The sequence below is a fragment of the Acanthopagrus latus genome, chromosome 22 (assembly GCF_904848185.1).
Source record: "Acanthopagrus latus isolate v.2019 chromosome 22, fAcaLat1.1, whole genome shotgun sequence".
NCBI lineage: Eukaryota > Metazoa > Chordata > Actinopteri > Spariformes > Sparidae > Acanthopagrus > Acanthopagrus latus.
Window position 1 is genome coordinate 7,462,187 of NC_051060.1, and position 18,342 is coordinate 7,480,528.

The 18,342-nt window shown below is 39.3% G+C and overlaps 1 protein-coding gene across 16 annotated transcripts in view; it reads right to left on the reverse strand.

The window, feature by feature from the left end:
* afdna (afadin, adherens junction formation factor a) overlaps window positions 1-18,342 on the reverse strand; it is a 105,609-nt gene that overhangs the window by 20,049 nt on the left and 67,218 nt on the right. For all 16 annotated transcript variants that reach the window (XM_037086491.1, XM_037086503.1, XM_037086501.1 and 13 more), the window contains 6 exons: window positions 7,321-7,386; window positions 7,139-7,212; window positions 4,615-4,733; window positions 1,496-1,696; window positions 832-923; window positions 514-708 (listed from right to left, as the gene is read on the reverse strand). In XM_037086491.1, the coding sequence (XP_036942386.1) occupies window positions 514-708; window positions 832-923; window positions 1,496-1,696; window positions 4,615-4,733; window positions 7,139-7,212; window positions 7,321-7,386 (747 nt within the window). The remainder of the gene's footprint in view (window positions 1-513; window positions 709-831; window positions 924-1,495; window positions 1,697-4,614; window positions 4,734-7,138; window positions 7,213-7,320; window positions 7,387-18,342) is intronic.

Consider the following 18,342-nt stretch of genomic DNA (forward strand, 5'->3'; position numbering starts at 1 on the left):
AGACAAAAAATACTGATTAGAGATGAGACAAATAGGATGAACAATAAAAGTATGACTGGGTGATATCATCATTTGGCAGAAGAGTTGTTTTTTTTACTGGTTTTACAGGCTGTATTACAGCAAAGTGATATGTTTATCTGAGCTTAACAGGATGTTATACTTGTTCTTATACTTGCCTTTGCCCACTTAGTCATGGTATCCACATTATTAATGCTCATTTATTTATTACCCAAATCCTTGATTTATTTTGACTTTTGGTTAAAAAAAATTCAGCACTGACAGCAGTACTCTAATAATATTTATCAAAATATAAAGACAAAAAAATACCACGCTAAAGTGATTCAGCAACAAAAGACAGAAATTCTATTTGGTACAAAGTTTGGAGTGAACCATTTTCTCAAGGAAATGAATCAAGGTCTTTAGCAATGTTATCAGTTTAATTAAGTTTTTCCTCTGGGAGTGACCCCTCCTCACATCAATTAAGGATCTCTGATACATGACTCGCTGCTCTACCTGCATGCTGTTGTGGATGTTGTCAACCACAGGGAGGCGTTCTCTGTCCTCCATGCCCTGCCAGTGCTGCGAGGGCGCCTGTCCAGGACCAACGACCCGATCCTGGCTCTTCGAGGCCGGGATCGTGAAGTACTCCCTGGGGTAGGTCTGGGTGGGGATGGGATAGGCCTCTGGACGGGGAGGGGAGGGCTCGTCCTGGTGGGTGAAAACAGAAATTGTGAGTGTGTCCTTCGAGTGGTGGTGTCACTTTAGTCTCATTTGGTCTGCGGGAGCATTCCACACAAAGCTGCCACCTGCTTCAATCGTACTGCTACTTACGTCAGCACACAGGTTGCCGGTGGAGACGGAGGTGATCTTAGTGCCGGGTCCTCCGGGGTACACCGCCTTGCCTGCAGGACTCTGGCCCTGATCTGGTGAAAAGGCAGGTGAGGAAGTTGTATTAGCACAGTTCAAGACGTTTGCTAAAAAACACAACTACACTGATGATTAGCAATGAATTAAGGAAACAAATGAGTCATAAACAAATCCCTAATTATACTAAATAGTTGCTGTAAGAGATTGTTTTTCAAGATTATTGCCAACAGTGTTATTGCCAAATATTACTGTGGAACTGTTTCCATATCAGGGTGGAGTACTTTTAAGAATAACAGCAGTGTAGTTTCACTTTTTTTCCCCCGTTTTCATAACTGCCCATGCCAAGCATAAAATCCAGTGTCTGCCCAAAATTAGGTGGAATGTGTGAGAACATGGAGTGTGCCGTTCATGACTCATGTCACAATGTTATCATTGTGATTAATGGATCAGTAATGGTTTATTGTGGAAATGGTCAAATTCACAAAATAAGCATGACTTAAAAATGACAAAAAATAGAATAGAATTATTCAAGAACTGGTGTCCACAATAAAAAGCTTGATTTAGCTGAAAACTTGGCATGTAGGTCAATTGTCTAAAAAGAATCAGTGTAGGTATATGAAGGCCTTACTGGCAACGTTGGGGCTAGAGCGGTGGTCAGCTCGGTTCTTAAGGAGTCGATCTTCACCCATCATCTTCTTTGGGTCGGGGTAAGAGTCCCAGCCGGCCTGCGGACTCTCCGGGGAGCCGTTCTGCACCGAGTTGTTGTACAACTCAAAGCCTTCACTCTTTGGTCGCAGTTTCCCGTTCTTGTCACGGCCTCGGTCGGATGCTCCAGAGAGAGTGAGAGTATGATGTTTTTAGACAAAATAATTTCAATACCTGTTATGGTTCTTGTGAAAATATGAAAGCATGACACTGTAGTTTGTCTTCAGCTTTGTTTTCAGGATTTTCTAGATGACGCCTTCTCGACATGCAGTTGGATAGATGATGAGATGACACTGCGCTGAGACTACAGACCAATTCCTTTTGCTCACATGATGTATGTGAAAGATTTTTCCAGATGTTCATAACTTTATCAATGCATTGATAAAACCTGAATATCTAGGGGTGCTCCTCTGGTTTAGAGCGACAACAGGTAAACAATTAGTTGTAACTATTATATTTAATGGCAGTTATTTTGATAAGCGATTAATTGGTTTGAGCAGAAATGTCAAATATATTGTCAAATGTGTCAAATATTGTACACCGCCCCCTGTCCCCTTAATACTCTTTACCTCTACCGTCACTTTATATTTTTAATATCACTTTATATTTTTATACAGTTGTTCAAAACATTTTTATAACATTTCTTATTCCATATTTTTATTTCTACTGTTTTTTTGATATTGCATGTATGTTCAATGTATGTTCAATGTTTGTTATTGCTACTGGATGCTTGAATTTCCTCCGGGATCAGTAAAGTATCTATCTATCTATCTATCTAAATATGGTTACAGCTTCTTACACGTGAAAATTTTATGCTTTACTTTGTCATTTATGAGGAGTTTTGGACTTTTGGTTGGACAAAAGAAGCAATCTGAAGACCTCAATTCCTTACAATTGTTTGACGCTTTATAAACGGTACGATCAATCTATTAATGATGAAAACAATCTGTAGATCAATCAATAGTGAAAATAATAGTGAGTTGGAAACGTGGCTATTGTTTGCTGTAGTGTGCCATTCTCCGATTCCAGCCTCTTAAATGTAAATATATTCTAGTTTTATTCTCCTTTATGGCAGTAAACTGAAAATCTTTGAGTTGTGGACAGAACAAGACCTTTAAGGATGTCATCTTTGGCTTTGAAAAACACTGATTAACACTTTTCACAATTTTGATTGTTGTGATGATCTGGATGTGTTTTGTTAATCTCCATTAATTAATTAATCTTAATTTAAGACAATCTTTAAATCAATTCCAAATGCAGGTTTAGCTAGTCTCAAATGCTTCCCTGTTGTTTTCCTTCTGTGTGTCTAGGTTTTCTTCAGTACAGTCACACCCTCAGTCTGTGAGAATCCACACTTGGACTTGTCCACTTTCCAAACATTAGGTTCACTCAAGAATGACCAGCGTCCTTCACTGCCTGGCGGTTAAATTTCTCTGTCTGAACTGGAAAAAACATGCTGCGGTCGAGGGAATTTGGGAGAAACACCCCTTTATCGTCATCCTGGACCACAGACTGGCCCGGCCAGAAGACTTCCTTAATGAATCTCGGGTCACATTCCAGCAGACAAAGACCAGCACACAGCCAGACAACCCAGTAAACTCAATGCCATGTATGTGTGTGTGTGCAGCTCGTCTCTCACACATATCTGGCTGCGGCCACAAACACTCATTATATCCTTCAGTCTGCAGGCTGGTTTTTTACTGCACTATAGAGAAGACAACAAGGACACACTGTCTGGGCTAGTCTGCTTCTCTTCTTTCATCCACAACACAAAAATTACTGGCATTAACTAATGGTGGAACTCACAATCGTCCATTCATTACAGCTATTAAACAGCAAGAATCTGCAGGGTTTAGGAAGCCAAATATACGGCTGTGTGTCATCTTTTTAAATGGCTCTTAATCTAAGACTTTTACAATGTAGTATTTAGTGGAAAAACAGCTGAAAGGCATGTTGCAGTTCACTGTCATTAGAAGTAGACCTACAGTCTCATTATAGACTAATCTGACTATGATTTTAATAATGAATTAGTTCATTGTTCAGCAGAAGAAGAACCTTGCAATATTTAGAGCACATGTCTATATATGTATTCTATTTGAGCAACAGTCCCAAACCAACAGTAAATATTACATTTATAATGATATCATATATAATGATATGTCTGAGATTTTTGCTTGAAAAATGCTAAAAACAACAGCGTGATTAGCACTGCAGATTCTTGATGAAATTACCCTTCACCTCAACTAAATAGGGTGCTTTCTGAAGAACAGTGGATCAGTTTATTTCAGCAAGATCTGGATGTGCCCCTCACCTGTTACCAATAAACACAGCTCATAATGGACGATCTTCATGTAGCATTAAGCTCATGTATTACTGCAACCTTTATTATCTTACAATACGCTCTGAGCAGAAGGGAGGGCGGGTGCGTGTTGTATTTGTTGGATACCAGTTTTCCTTTTGCATTTGCCTGCTCGGTTTTCCTTAAATGAAAATGTAGGCTGCACTCTCGTGTCCTACATGTTCAAACTTTTCTTGAATAAAACATACTCACTAAAAAATGCATTGCAGATTCTTTTTTCTGTGCAGATTCTTTTTTCTGTCCATTATTCAATTAATCAACAAAAGGTGTGCAAATGATCATTTACCACTATTTCCAACAACACAAAGTTTTTCTATATCAAATCCATCTAAAAAAAATTTCAAATGCACATTTAAAACAATCATTTTGTCAGTCCATCTATTATATTTTCAGCCTTGGTAAGGACACAGGGGAACCCTGAACATGAGAAACAATGTGTCAGATCTGAGTTTGGAATAAACAGCAAAACTATAAACCTATTGCTGACATCATCCCATACTAGTTGCATGTGAATAGGTTTCTTTGTGTGTCTAGACCTGTGTATGTAAAATCAAAAATCAGTCTAAACGGGCATAAAAATGTATTTATCATCTTATTAAAATAAGATACTACTGTAGTCATTACAAGCTGGTCTGAAAATGTCTATGTGGTTAAATGTATCTGTAAAATGTGCGTATGCTCACCTCTGGGCATCATGGGGCTGGGCTGGTTGAGGAGTGTGGCCAGTCCGTGGTAAATGGCTCCCTGCTTGGCGACCTCCAGAGTTACAACTGAGCCCGTCCTCGTCATCAGCTCTGCTGCCCTGAAAACACAGAGAGAGAGAGAGAGAGTGGGGGAGAGAATGAGGAAAAGAGAGAGAGAGGATGAATATAAAACTTTCAACACATCTTCAAAGGATCTGACACACTTATTCTATTCTCTGTGGTGTACGCATTAAACTGATATACTATGCATTAATATTTGAACGTCCCATTTAGCTGCAATGAGCTGTTTAAAGATCAATGTTTTTAGTGATCAAAGCACAGCATGAATTCGGCTAAATGTTCTATGGTAACACTGTGCTGAAGATGTATCACAACATGCACATAAAAATCAAATTACCAGGAAACTGGCTGGTGGTTCACTCTGACACAAAATCTCATCTTAAATACAAAACCATTATCTAAAGATGGTGGGTGATACGAAAAACATATAACCGAACTGGAATACTGTATGAAGAGATTACAGGTCAGGCCCTGAATTATACATAACCATGTTCACACTACAGTGAACGATGGGAAGGAGTCCATTTTCTGTGGAATTCCAGACAGTGAAATCTATCTAGGATGTTGGTGTTATGATCACTGTGAGGGTTCTTCCTTTGTTTGCCCATTTAAGAGTTTGTTTGGGGGGAACTGAACCTCTAAGGAGGGTGTTGTAACATTGGTGCTAGAACATTTTAAACATACAAGGAATTTTTAACTTGTTATGAAACAATCTCAGTTTATTCCCAATGTCTCTATTTGAGCTTAAAAAAAGACCATCAACAAGAAAATTGGCCGTTTCTGTACAGCTGTTAGTTATTCTTAACGCATATCAGTGGGTTTAAATTCTGACTTGTCCCGGTAGGATAAGTCATCAAATTAAACTGGTTTTCATAATGGAGAACTTTCACTCAATAGAACTTGATTCACTGACCAGAAGAAATTAAAAGAGGGATAATTGAAAAATAGATTTCACAAGTTCACATTTAATTCTAGTTAATAAGTTTCAAGGCTAATACTTAGATAACATTGAATTTTAGACATCAATACTTTTAAATAATTTGTAGAGACCTGTTTGATTATTTTCAATTGATCAACTCATCATTTCAGCCCTACTACAGATGCATTTCTAACCAAATTACAACTTCTAGTCACTATGAGAAAACACTAGTAAAGTTCCTGTCTACGTGCATCCAAACAGGCAGAAAAATAAACTGGAATACTTTCATTATGAACTAGAGGCGCACGGATTATATTTGTCACTGCCAACGACTCACTTCACTTTAATTTGAGTACAATCCAGCTGGTTCAAACACACGCATGCATGCGCACGCACACACGCGTGCACACACACACACACACACACACACACACACGCGCACGCACACACATGCGCACACACACACACACACGCACACACACACAGTACCCATGTTCTTTAACAGCCACATGTGCACAAGGCTTTAACCAAATCCTATAAAAAGCTGGGGGGCAGATCACACAAGGTAATGAGCCATGTGTGTCGGATTGGATGGAACTCGGGGAATGCAACATCAACTGCTTGATGCTGAGCAGAGAACAGGCTGTAAATCCACATTTGGAAATATCGCAGGATTTAGTAGCTTTTATGCTAACACACACCAAACCTAAAGGCTGCAAATCAAACTTTATCTTAAACCTGTCAGAGGAGGAGGAGATGACCACAGGATGATACCATGACCAAAAAAGGTTCAGAAATTCAAAGGGTAATTATCTGATTAACTCTTAGTTGACATGCTATGTAATGTGATGATATCATGAGCCCCTCCCACCTGATACCTGCACACCAAGGCACTTAAACAATTGATTTGTTAATCCAGTTTTACAGCTGTCAACATCGAGCCTGTGCATGCAGAGGGAGAGGAATAACTGGATTAATCTGAGTGGGGCGTTAGCCAGCAAGTGCTGTTTCTAAAACATACACACCCTCGTTCTGCTTGTGCTGTGCGCTCTGAACAGACATGTAGGAAATGTTCTCTTTTTATGAGGATGCAGCTGCCTTATGTAACAACCTCAAGACTCTCCCAGCCAGCCCTGAGGTTGTGGTAATCTGATGTCATGTAAACATGATACTTCAGTTTGAGATGTTTTCAGTTCTCAAATTAGATTTCAAATTGAGTTTCATCATAACTCGACCATAAATTTGTCAAAAAACTTTTGTAGGTGGTTGAGTAAAGAAAAAAATACCATGCGCATCCACATTTACACCCTGGTGTTTTGTAGAGATCACTGAAGGTTTAATCATAATTTACACGTGTCAGCCGTGAATTTCCCGATTGGAAATCAGTGTAAGAGGACATTTAGCACAAATCACATTATTTCCGGGCACTCGTGCATTCAAATTTGTGTTCCAAAATCAAACAAAGGTAGCCCCCCCAAAAAATATCTTTACAATCATCAGTGCAAATTGGAGAATTGTGTTTACCTCTCTTGTGATAAGCCGACCAGACTGCGCCCATCCACGCTCAACAACTGGTCACCTGCCGCCAAACGGCCGTCCTGTAAAAACACAAATGCACACACACACACACACAGCAGAGTGAGTCACTGTGTTTGTTTTCCCCCATAATTTTCTGTCATGGTTCCACTTTCTATGTGTACGCTTACCACATCAGCTGCTCCGCCTTTGACGACAGACTTGATGTAGATGCCCAGCTTCTCCTGACCGGCACCCTACAGAGACAGATAAACTGTATGTGAGCCAATGAACCAACAGAAAACATTTCAAAACACGTTTCACAATTTGTCATTCCAGCAGCACACAAACAAGCACACCTAAATAAAACACTCAAGTTTCTATCTAATTATCATTATACAACCAAAATCATGAAATGAAATGATGAAGCCTCATAAAAAAAACCTAAATGAATTATGTATATGAATGAATACATGATAAAACTATTAGGTGGGGTGCTGAGGATGAGTTAAAGAGTCTCAAGGCTTGTGGAAAGAAGCTTTTCTGTAGTGTAGTGGAAAAGCAGTGGATACTTCTGTATTGCTTGGCAGATGGCAGCATTTAAGACAAATTGGAAACATAAATTATTCTACAAAAGAGCTAGCAAACAGCTCTGTTTACAGTGGGTATCTCTGTACAAAACAGCTAAAGTATGGTTGGTAAGTATAAACTAGTGTCAGGATGTTTTCTGTGGCAAGTCTGAACCTTAATGTGCTGCAGTTTGTGTGCAGACAACACAATTTGACAGAGGGAATGTGGACTAGTAATGAAAAGATCACAATGAAGTGGTGTTCTTGTATTGTTAGCAAGTAAACATAAAGGATATAAATAACATTTAAACTGAAACTATTCTTTTTTTATGAATGGTGTAATGACGTCTTTGTGGCCTATAAAGTCTTCACACTGGTTTTACTTATACACATGTGGCTTAGGCTGCTCGTATTTTTTCTCCATTTTCACTTTAAATGTGCATTGTAAGGGGCATACACGTGCTTTCAAATTAGAAAGTCAATATGATGTGAAACCAGTGGCACTCTCTCTAAGAGGCCAGTAAAACTGGTCTGTAGAGAGTAAATCTCAGTGATGGATCAGTGCTAAAATGCTAAAATTGGCCCCCTTTACATGGAAGTTAATTCAACCACTAAAAAAGCAGTACACACTGATATACTTGATGCTTAAACTCTGTCTCTGGCTGCTCCTGATTGGTCACCATATGCCATTGACAGTGATGGTTCAATATGAACATGTCTCTGAGCCTGACAGTGACAATTTCAAGACATATCTGGTTGAGACGGAAACACCAGTAACATCCAGCAGCACTGACTGGAAGTGGAGCACCGCAAGGAATGTAAAAACACACATTTATACGCAGCCATTAAATAGTGTTGACACTGAACAGAGCAAGATTGGACTGGAAACCTTTGTCATATCCTAAACACCAGGCCTCTTTTATCTGAGGTAACAAGTTCACCAACGTGTTAAACTGAAAAAAAACTCACAGAGGAGAGTGTTTTTATGCTGCATTTCCCTGCTTATTTTCTACATTTCTCTGCTGCGTTCTCATCATATTTGCTGCTCAAACAATCAAATCCCCCCCACAGGAATCTGTAGAGATTCAGTTCATGTCATAATATTTACTTTCAACCACATGCTTTTTTTTTACCGAGTAGAAACAGAGCAACAAAAAACAGAAGTACAGATAAAACTGGAGCAGACGCACACACCAAGCAGAACTCCTGTGTGTGGGGAGGTGGATTACAGAGCGGCATGGTATTGGCATGCCATCAGACAGATCACACGATTTCTTTGTCATCTTGACATGTTTACCCTCAGTGTGTGCACAACTGTAGAACCTGAAACCAGAGAAATATTTCTGTATAGAGACACTCGGCTGAGCTAAATATGAAACTACTAATGCACTTACTTGAATACGGAAGACATCTTTTGATTACTGAGTCTTAATAACTTTTAAAACAGGGACCAAAGCTTATACAGAAAACATCTCAGGAAGGGTTCAGATGGCACAAACACTATCTTGACATTAAGAATCACAGCATGTCTATAAACTCACTCATAAAACTGTGGAGTGGATTAAAAAGACTCCTAATTGCTGCCATCCGTCAGACCTGGCATTGCTGCACAGAGAGAGAGAGAGAGACAAAGAGAGTGTGTGTGTGTGTGTGTGTGTGTGTGTGTGAGGCTGCCTCTCGTAAAGCACAGACAGGGGTTGCACTCAGGTTAATAGCTCTCCCTGTTTGCAGGTCACATGTATTCACTGTTTCATCAGCTGTAGTGCGGAAGATAAAGACACCAGAGCAAGCTGCACGGTTTCTGCAGTGGTCACCAAATTACATTCAAGACTGTTTTATATGTGCCCCTAAAGACATCCTTCCACAGTAACCGATCAAAGAATGACAGACAACTATTACTGGATTCATAACTGTTCAGCAATACACACGTTTTTTGCTTTAATATATCAATATAAATAATATGGTGAATGCTCAGTGTAATGGCAAAAGAATAAGGACACCACCAGCGTTGAGACCGGCTCTCTATACACCTCTCTTCGACCATATTTTTTTCTGCCACAAGACATGATCTGTGATACTAAACTAATGAATAATGTCACATTTTGACCTGTGTTATTAGATGGAGGAAAATGACAAGCATTCCAGTTGTTGCCCAATAGGAAACAATTATTCCAACATTGCAGATAACTCTAACATGTTTACAATTAATCAAATGTGACCTGGACCGTGATAGACATTAGATCCTGTTTGTACCTGCTCTGAAGCTTTAGATCAGATTTCATGAGCTTCATTATCAGATGGATAGAAACTGTCTCAGTCAGTGAGTTGTTGATACCAATCACTTTCTCTGACAAGATTCAGCAACTTCAACAACAAAAAGTTCAAGATACAGATGGTACAGTCAAAAGCTCCAAAACAGCTACTTAATGTATCTCATTGTGAGATTTTCTGAAGGCAAAAATCTGGTAAGTCAATTTCAAGGCAAAATTGAATTTTGAAAATACAATTTCTAAGGGGCGCCCAAGTAGCACAGTTAGAGAATGTGTGTCTCATGTGCAGAGGCTGTGTCCTCACTGAAGCAGTCCATGGTTCAAACTGACCCGTTGCCCTTCGCTGCTTGTTGTTCATCCCTCTCTCTGATCCCATTTCCTGTCATTTCTGTAAGATGTACGATCCAATCATGCCATGAAAGAGCAAAAAGAATAAATCAAATATCAAATTAAAACAATTCTAGCTTTAACCAGTTGAACGGGTTCTTGTTTTGTATTACATTATTTACCCTCGCCCAGAAATAGCTGATAATCTTTTTTTTCCAAACATTTTACTTCACTGCTGATTTCTGGCTCGTTGCAGGAGAACTTTGTGTTCTGAAAACTATGTTGATCAGTGACTTCCTGCAGCAGGAAACAACTTTTGAATATGTGGGGACATAAAAACCCAACTTCAAATCAATCAGTTTGTTATAAAAAACAATGAGCTTTGTGTTGCCTTTTCATCTGCATGAAACAAATACATTCCTGCACTTTCACTGTGTGGCACTTTTTTTTGGTTGCAAAATGTGCTTACGAAAGCCTGTTATTTGAAGTCGGATTCTAGAATCATATCTCCAATTACTCCTTACTGGTGGTGCATCCATAGAGGTAAACTCAAAACTCAAAAGATCCTTGAAGTCTTATTTTCCAAATCCACTTTCTATCTATTAACTATGTGAATGAATAGAGATACATTCTGCATTTGCCATGCCCGCTGTCTTCCACAGATCCATGTCCCAGTTTCTCCAGCACAAAGAGACAGCAGAGACAGCAGCCCTTCAAACTATTTCACCCACAATGTTTCAACTCTGTCCATCTGTCTGTGTGTTTTTGTGTGCGTGTATATGCTATAATGAGGCTGGATTCATGCAGGCACGAATTTCCTGTGAGTGACATTAAGATGAGAGAAGAGCTTTGAATCATTCTGACTGTTTTATGTCTGTTGTACATTACAGAAGACATTAAAGAGCCTCTTCTTCAGATGGAGCCACAGCTTCATGCACTTATCCAACATGGGGATTGGGGCGCCAAATCAGGCTCCACAGACACTTGTGGGAATTCCCTGAATCCCCCAGGGGATGTTTGGAGGGACTTTTAGCTCCCAGAGGGGATTCAGAAGGGGCCACAAGTCCTAGCCTTTAAGTTATCCTGTCTGCATCAGCATGATTAAAAAAACGTCACTGCAAATGTGCACGTTGGCACGTCTGCTGCATCGATTTGATGGAGTGTGTAAAGCTGTACTCAGTACAACACTTATCAGCTGCATCACGGGGCCTCGCCTCATGTCCTTTAATAACTATTCAGTGACTTGTGTAGCATATGTTGGACATAGACAGATAGAGGAAGTAGCTACGGTAGAGTAGCCAACATGTGCCGGTCTGAGAGAGAATGTGAAAAGAAATCAGATTTCTTGATGATGTTGTGAAGTAGACTGGGATCATGGGAGTAGATGTCTTCACTGCAGAAAAACACTGCTGCCAACGAAAATCTACCTCATTTGATTCGGACAGAAATTAGGTTGCTTCTGCACTCTGATGTATCATTTGGCATTTTCCTGGAAGTTAAAGTGACATGCGACCAAATGATATGCACCGTCACTTTGAATGAAATTACAGATGAACATCTAGAACATGGAAACATTTAGGGTAAAACAAGAAACTAACTAAATAAAATATACAACTAAGGTATAGTTGTTTGAAACATAATGCAGATATGTTCCATTCCATATCTTTAAAGGAGCTTTTAATAAATATAAATAATCAGGTTGTATTGAAAAGCAGACATGGTGATATGTCAGAGTGAGGAGGATGGTTGTTAATGGCTATTCTTTACTTTTGTTAGTTTTGCGTCCTCGTGGTGCAGCACATTCCTCACCATTTGGCGCTTGCTCTGTTTTACAATGAAGACAGCAACTACCATGATCCCATGTTACTTCATAACCTCATCAAACTACATACTTTGTTTTGACTAAAAGACACCATGCAGCAGAAAATGCATGCTATGCATTCAAGTTGAGCGTGTTTCACTAGAAATGAATGTGGAGCTCTAAAAATGATGCAGAATCACACAATACATCCACAAAATAGCAAGCGAATCGGTTAATGAAGCCATAAAACTGGTAGCTGGTGTTTGAGTCTGGGTCAGACTGAAACCAGATGTGTTGCTTGGCATAACCATCAACTGATTGATGTATAGATACACCTTTCATAACGCCACTTTAAGACACTACAGATCACATAGGACAAACTGTTTCTTGAGTGTGTATTCTACTTTTTCTGTTTATTGAAATAAGTCTCAAAGAATAGATGAAAAACCTAAGAAGGCTTTACCGTTTGATTTACTGTGTTTTAATAGACAGCTCCTGTTCTTTAAGTGCCCTGACCCAACAAATCAAGCGCACCTTACAGCTGCCAGGCCTCTATTAGAGGGGGAACAGCCTGAAGGAGTCGGCTGCTTTAAACATGCTCACCACCAAAGCCTTGAAGGAGACTCAGTTTTAAAAACAGAAACAGAGCGGCTCCATGACGGCGGTTACACAAAATAAACTTTGTCATCCTGTCATCAGTATACACAAACTGTCAGACCTTTGCGCTCTCTGATCAAACCTTGGTGACGCTTGAACTGTATTCGGATACAGGTTTGGTTTGGAAGGCAACGTGGCCATAATTCTGTCAATTTCCTGAGGTAAGCCTTACTGGCTGCACACTCAAAATCTCTCTCCAAGCACAAGCCTGACAAAGAACCATCGAGTAAAACAGCTGCATAACTCTTGAAGCTCATCAGGAGCAATTTGCGGTTCAGTATTTTGCCCAAGGACACCTCGATGTGTAGCTTGGGGATCTGGGGATTAAACCACCAACCCTCCAAATGGTGGACAACACACTCTACATCCTGAGCCAAAACCTGCTATTTTTTGGTTCCACCTAGGAACACACTTTTCACGTTCCAAATCAATTCATTTTTGGCCAAATCTTCAAATGGTTCAAAATAAGGTGAACCAACTGGAACAAACCCATTCCATGAAGGTTTCAAATACGCATCAGTGTTAGGTTTCTCGAAATTTTGTGACGTGTAGGGCTCCAATTTAACATCATCTTCATTTCATTCAGAAATTAAATACAATTTCAATCAGTTTGACGTCTGTCAAACTGTCGATCAACAGTCCAAATTGAAAAGATATATTTTGAAGTTCTATAAAAAATTGAAAATCCACACGTTGGATTAAATAAATAAAATAATTAACTGATAGTTCTAGAGTAGTTGCAAATCAATCTCCTGTTGATAAAATCATCAATTAATCAACAAATGACATTTTTAAAAAAAAAAAAAAAAAATCTAATAATCCTCACAAATGAACCCAAACAAGCGAGAAACGCTGCCGTTTTTCTGCAAAGTTCCTGGGACATGAATGAGGAAATGAACCAGAATTTTAAGTAAATGTAAATTATACAACAAGGCTTAGAGTGCGTCTCTCTGGACAGCAGAGTCAGAGTGATGTGACATTTTTTTGCAGCTGACTCACACTGAGAAACATCTCCAGTAGCATAGAGAAATGAGAAGCAACGGCTGTCTGATACGCCGCTGACAAAAACCACTAATGTAGGCTGGAGACTCACCAAGATTACAGCTTACAAGTCAACCTGCCTTCTGGAGCCATTCTGAGGTTATAAACCACTTCTACATGAGAGGCAGTTTGAAGCCAGTTGTGTTCAAACGGCCACGCACACCCACACAGGTATCTTCAGTTATTTAAGCAGATTTGAATTCCTCTCTCTGCATGTACAGACTGTGGCTGATTGACATCTTAATTCTTCTATTTTACTTCGGTTGCACCTGTTAGGACAGGACTCTTTGTGTGATACGTTCATGACTTCAGCAAATTTTCTGTATTAAACTACACCAAACTTCACCCTGAGAAGAGGTCTGATCAGCCAAAATAACTGACAACACCTTGTCTATTAATTGATTAGTCGATCGAAAGATAAATATATCCAATTATCCTGATAACTGATTAACCATTTTAGTAATTTCACATAACACAAAAATGTGTCTTAAATTAAAGATTGAACTGCTTTTCTTTGTCATTTATGACAGTAAATGAAGAAGTGTTGGGATTTGGACTGTTGGTTGGACAAAAAAGCATTTTGACAATGTCATGGACTCCTGTAATAATGAGTTTTTAACATTTCATAGACTAAACGATGAATGATCCTGAAAATAATGAGCACATTAATCAATTGTTATTTGCAGCCCTGGTGCAGAAGATGGTTTACCCCAATTCCTCTCATCTTCTTTTCTTTTGTAAAGCAATTTGTAATTTTGTTAACAAAGATGTGATATAAATACAGTTTACTGTTATTATTATTATTATTATTATTATCTAAATAGATTGAGAATTGTTTTGTCCAGACAGATACAAGAGGCTACATGTCTGTCAGTATGTCTTACTACTTTTTCATTTGTTAATGCTAATTTGAGCACAAATTAAAGTAATTTCTAAGCCAATTGCATGACACTGCAAGGAGCGTTAATACTATTGTTGCAAAAAGTTTTTTACTGTCATATAAAGGCAACAAATGTTAAGTACGAACTGCCTGCTGCTTCGGAGTGTACATTTTTGGTGCATTTTTCCATCAAATCTGAAAACAGTTAAACACAGTACTGCTTGTAAATGTGTGCATTCTTGCAAGGATTCTGCACAGCATGTTTACGCTCCATGCCAGTGAGTGTGCATGGAAATAGAAAGAGGGAACTATAATCTAGGAAAATACGATTTTCCCACAGGTCAAAAATACACTTAGGGAGGTTTCCTCCATCTGTAAATCCATTTTCATCAGAAACCAACAAGTCTCTGAATCATAGAGACATAGAAGTTTAGGGGATAAAGATAAATCCATTGTTAGCCAAGTGATTGCTTGATAAACGAACCTCAAGGTCCCTCAACTGTTTCATCAGACGTGAAGTATCAGTGTCCTCTGATAACCTCAGACCACCAGAGATGATCTGTTTGCTTTTCATCATGACAAAGCAACTGGTGACACACTTTTGGACGATGTGGAAGCTGCTCCTAAAGACAGGAAATGGTTCAGCTTCCAAGCACAGAGGAAGACACAATGATATGCACCTCTCTTTCCTGCAAGTATGTCAGCTCTTCTTCAAAAATCTTTCTTTCAACACAAAGCTATCCAGTTCAAATGAGCCCCGAGATGTAGAAACTTGTAAACACCTCCTGCACAAAGCGTTACAGGAAAGTGTGTGTGTGTGTGTGTGTGTGTGTGTGTGTGTGTGTGTGTGTGTGTGTGTGTGTGTGTGTGTGTGTGTGTGTGTGTGTGTGTGTGCGCTCGCGCGCGCACGGTACATCCTCCCATTGTTCAAGCCCTCACAGTGGGTAACCCTCTCATACTATTGTTCCACTTGTAGTTCCATTTGCTAAGCTAACAAACAAACACACACACAATCAATACTTCAAACACACTGTGGAAACAAACAGACCAAATGCAGCTTTTTGGGTTCGGACAGGATGAAAACTTAATTCATGTCTCGGTACTTCAAGCTGAAAACTCTGGCTACTATTTTGGGCATGATTGCATAAGCAACACACAACTCCCTGTAAGATTTCAGGAATTTCACACAGCTGCACGAAACAAGTCTGAACAATTACTTTAGACCTTTACAAAATTCTTACGGTCACTGTTTATTTCTTGACATCAATCTAACATCCACAAGGCAAAACTGTGTTTGAATAAAAGTTTATTTTCTTGATTTAATTCACACTGTGCACTAATGTCCATATCTCCTGGTGCTATTGTGAAAGAACTGTTTTAATGATCATTTTAATCAACCAAGTACTGTTTTTTCTTTAATATACTACAAACATCATATAAACTCTGTGCTGTTCTATGAGGTGAGATAATTTCCTAGTAACCAAAGCAGACCAACAAAAAAACCCTACAGATTTCTGTATGAAGTTAACACTTGGATGAAACATTGCCATGTCACTCTGAAATCTGCAACACAGTGGAAATGAAACTTAGTTGTATTCATTCTGAACCGAGAGAATGTTCTGTTCTTTACTGTGACAGATAAATGAGTGAATACACCAACACAGGAGGAAGCGGAGGAGGAGGAGGAGGAGGAGGAGAGGAGGTGGAGGAGATTTTCCCCACTATGTGGAGAGAAGTTGGGAGATGAGGAACACATCACTGTGAACCACACACGTGGGTTTGAGTAATGTTTTTTTTAAAAGGACACAAATCTGGTTCAACACACATCAGACTACTCCATAGAGAGATACAAAGGACTTGGAACAATATGAGGTTAATACATTATATGTATTACATGGCTGTTTGCCTTATTAATCTGATATTATCATAGATGAAACGGGCCGTTGATAAAAGATTTTCTTCTTTGTGATGAAATATTTAATATGTGGTTACAGACCAATCAACAGCTGCTTGACAAACTGGTTTTACTTGTGTGCGTCAAACACTATTTTCATTGAGTTTTCGCTCCTTAATTATGAGCAATGTCATTCCAAAAAACATCAGATGTTAGCTAAAATGTTTATAACTATGCCTTGAAGCTAAGAAATGGAGACTGATGACAAATCGAATACTATTCATTCTATGCATATTTTCGCAGCCTCACTAGATTAAAGAATTTCAGCTGAAGACATTTAGAAGATTAACTAAAATTATCAACAGAACATGAAGAAATAACAGTTTGGATATTATGTTTATGTTTGATGTTGGAGAGATCTCTACTGTAGTGAGCATGCTAAAACATACAACCAGTTTAAAATGGATCAATTATACAGCAAAAAAGCCTAGTTTACATCCTATTTTTCTTAAAAAGATGATTCCACTATCATATAGTGAAATGGCTTGACCTTACTGAGCACTTTGCCCAAAATGTACATGTCTTTTTATCATCTGCACCTCATGTGTGTACCTTAGTTTAACCATTAGCAGAACAGCCCTGAAAACAAATAAGTGGCCAACCAGGAGGCCAACACACTGCAGGGCACACGATAAATCCACAGTGGTCAACCTTCATTCACAACATGTGTTCAGCATTGAACCTGCTGCTGAAAACTTCTTCGTTCACCCTAAAAGTGCATTAGGAGTCGCAGCATTTAATAATCTGGTCTTCTGAGAAACAAGTGAACAGGAAAAACACCATTTTTATCTCGCTTGCATACAAACACATCAAATCACTCTTCAGAAAAAGGTCATTCAAAACTAATACCAAAAAGAGCAGATGATCGACGAACTTGGGAGAAGAAAACGCAAAGTAATAAGACTTTCTTTGTTTTCAACACATTCAACTGTCCACACTATTATTTAAGCACTCTACCTGTTCTTTCCTGCCCACCACAGAAAACCACATGTTGCAGCCGCTTCCTCAGCGTTATCCAGACCAGTTCACACCAGGACGTCCAGACTGGGACACGCCAGGCTAAAATGCACACACCTCTTTTTATCCCAGAGACAGTTCAACCTGCTTACATGCACAGACAAGTCCAAAACCTCCCAGTTACACCTGCAGGGAGTAATCCATCCAGCTGAATGTTTAAAATCACTATTTACGGCTGGAAATGTGGGACAAAAATGTAGTATGAATTCCTATGTGTGTGGCAAAAAGGAACGCAGGTCATTTTAAAACGGTTGGAATTAACAAAAACCTCCCATAAACTGTTTAAAAGCTGTATAAATTCCAGTACAAGTGATTAAAAAGAAGCAGTTCCCAAGTGCAGAAAAATTCCTCCACAAGTTCCTAATTGCAGCATGTTTGTTGAGAAACAGAGAATCCAGGCGGCCATCCAGAGGTGAAGTGTCGGCTGGGACGCCGACTGGCCAGACTGAGGTGGAGCGCTGCTGCTGCTCCACCAGGCAAATAACACACACACACACACACACACACACACACACACACCGAGTTATATAACAGGACAGCGCTCAGCCCAGTTTACCGAGAACTCAAGCAGCTGTTTGACAAAATTCTCTCTACCTGCCTTCCCATCCCACACATACACATATTTATCGCTCCTCCTCATTCGTCCACACAGCTTTGAAAATAAACAGAGCGAGGAGGTTTCCTCACTTAGTTCTTC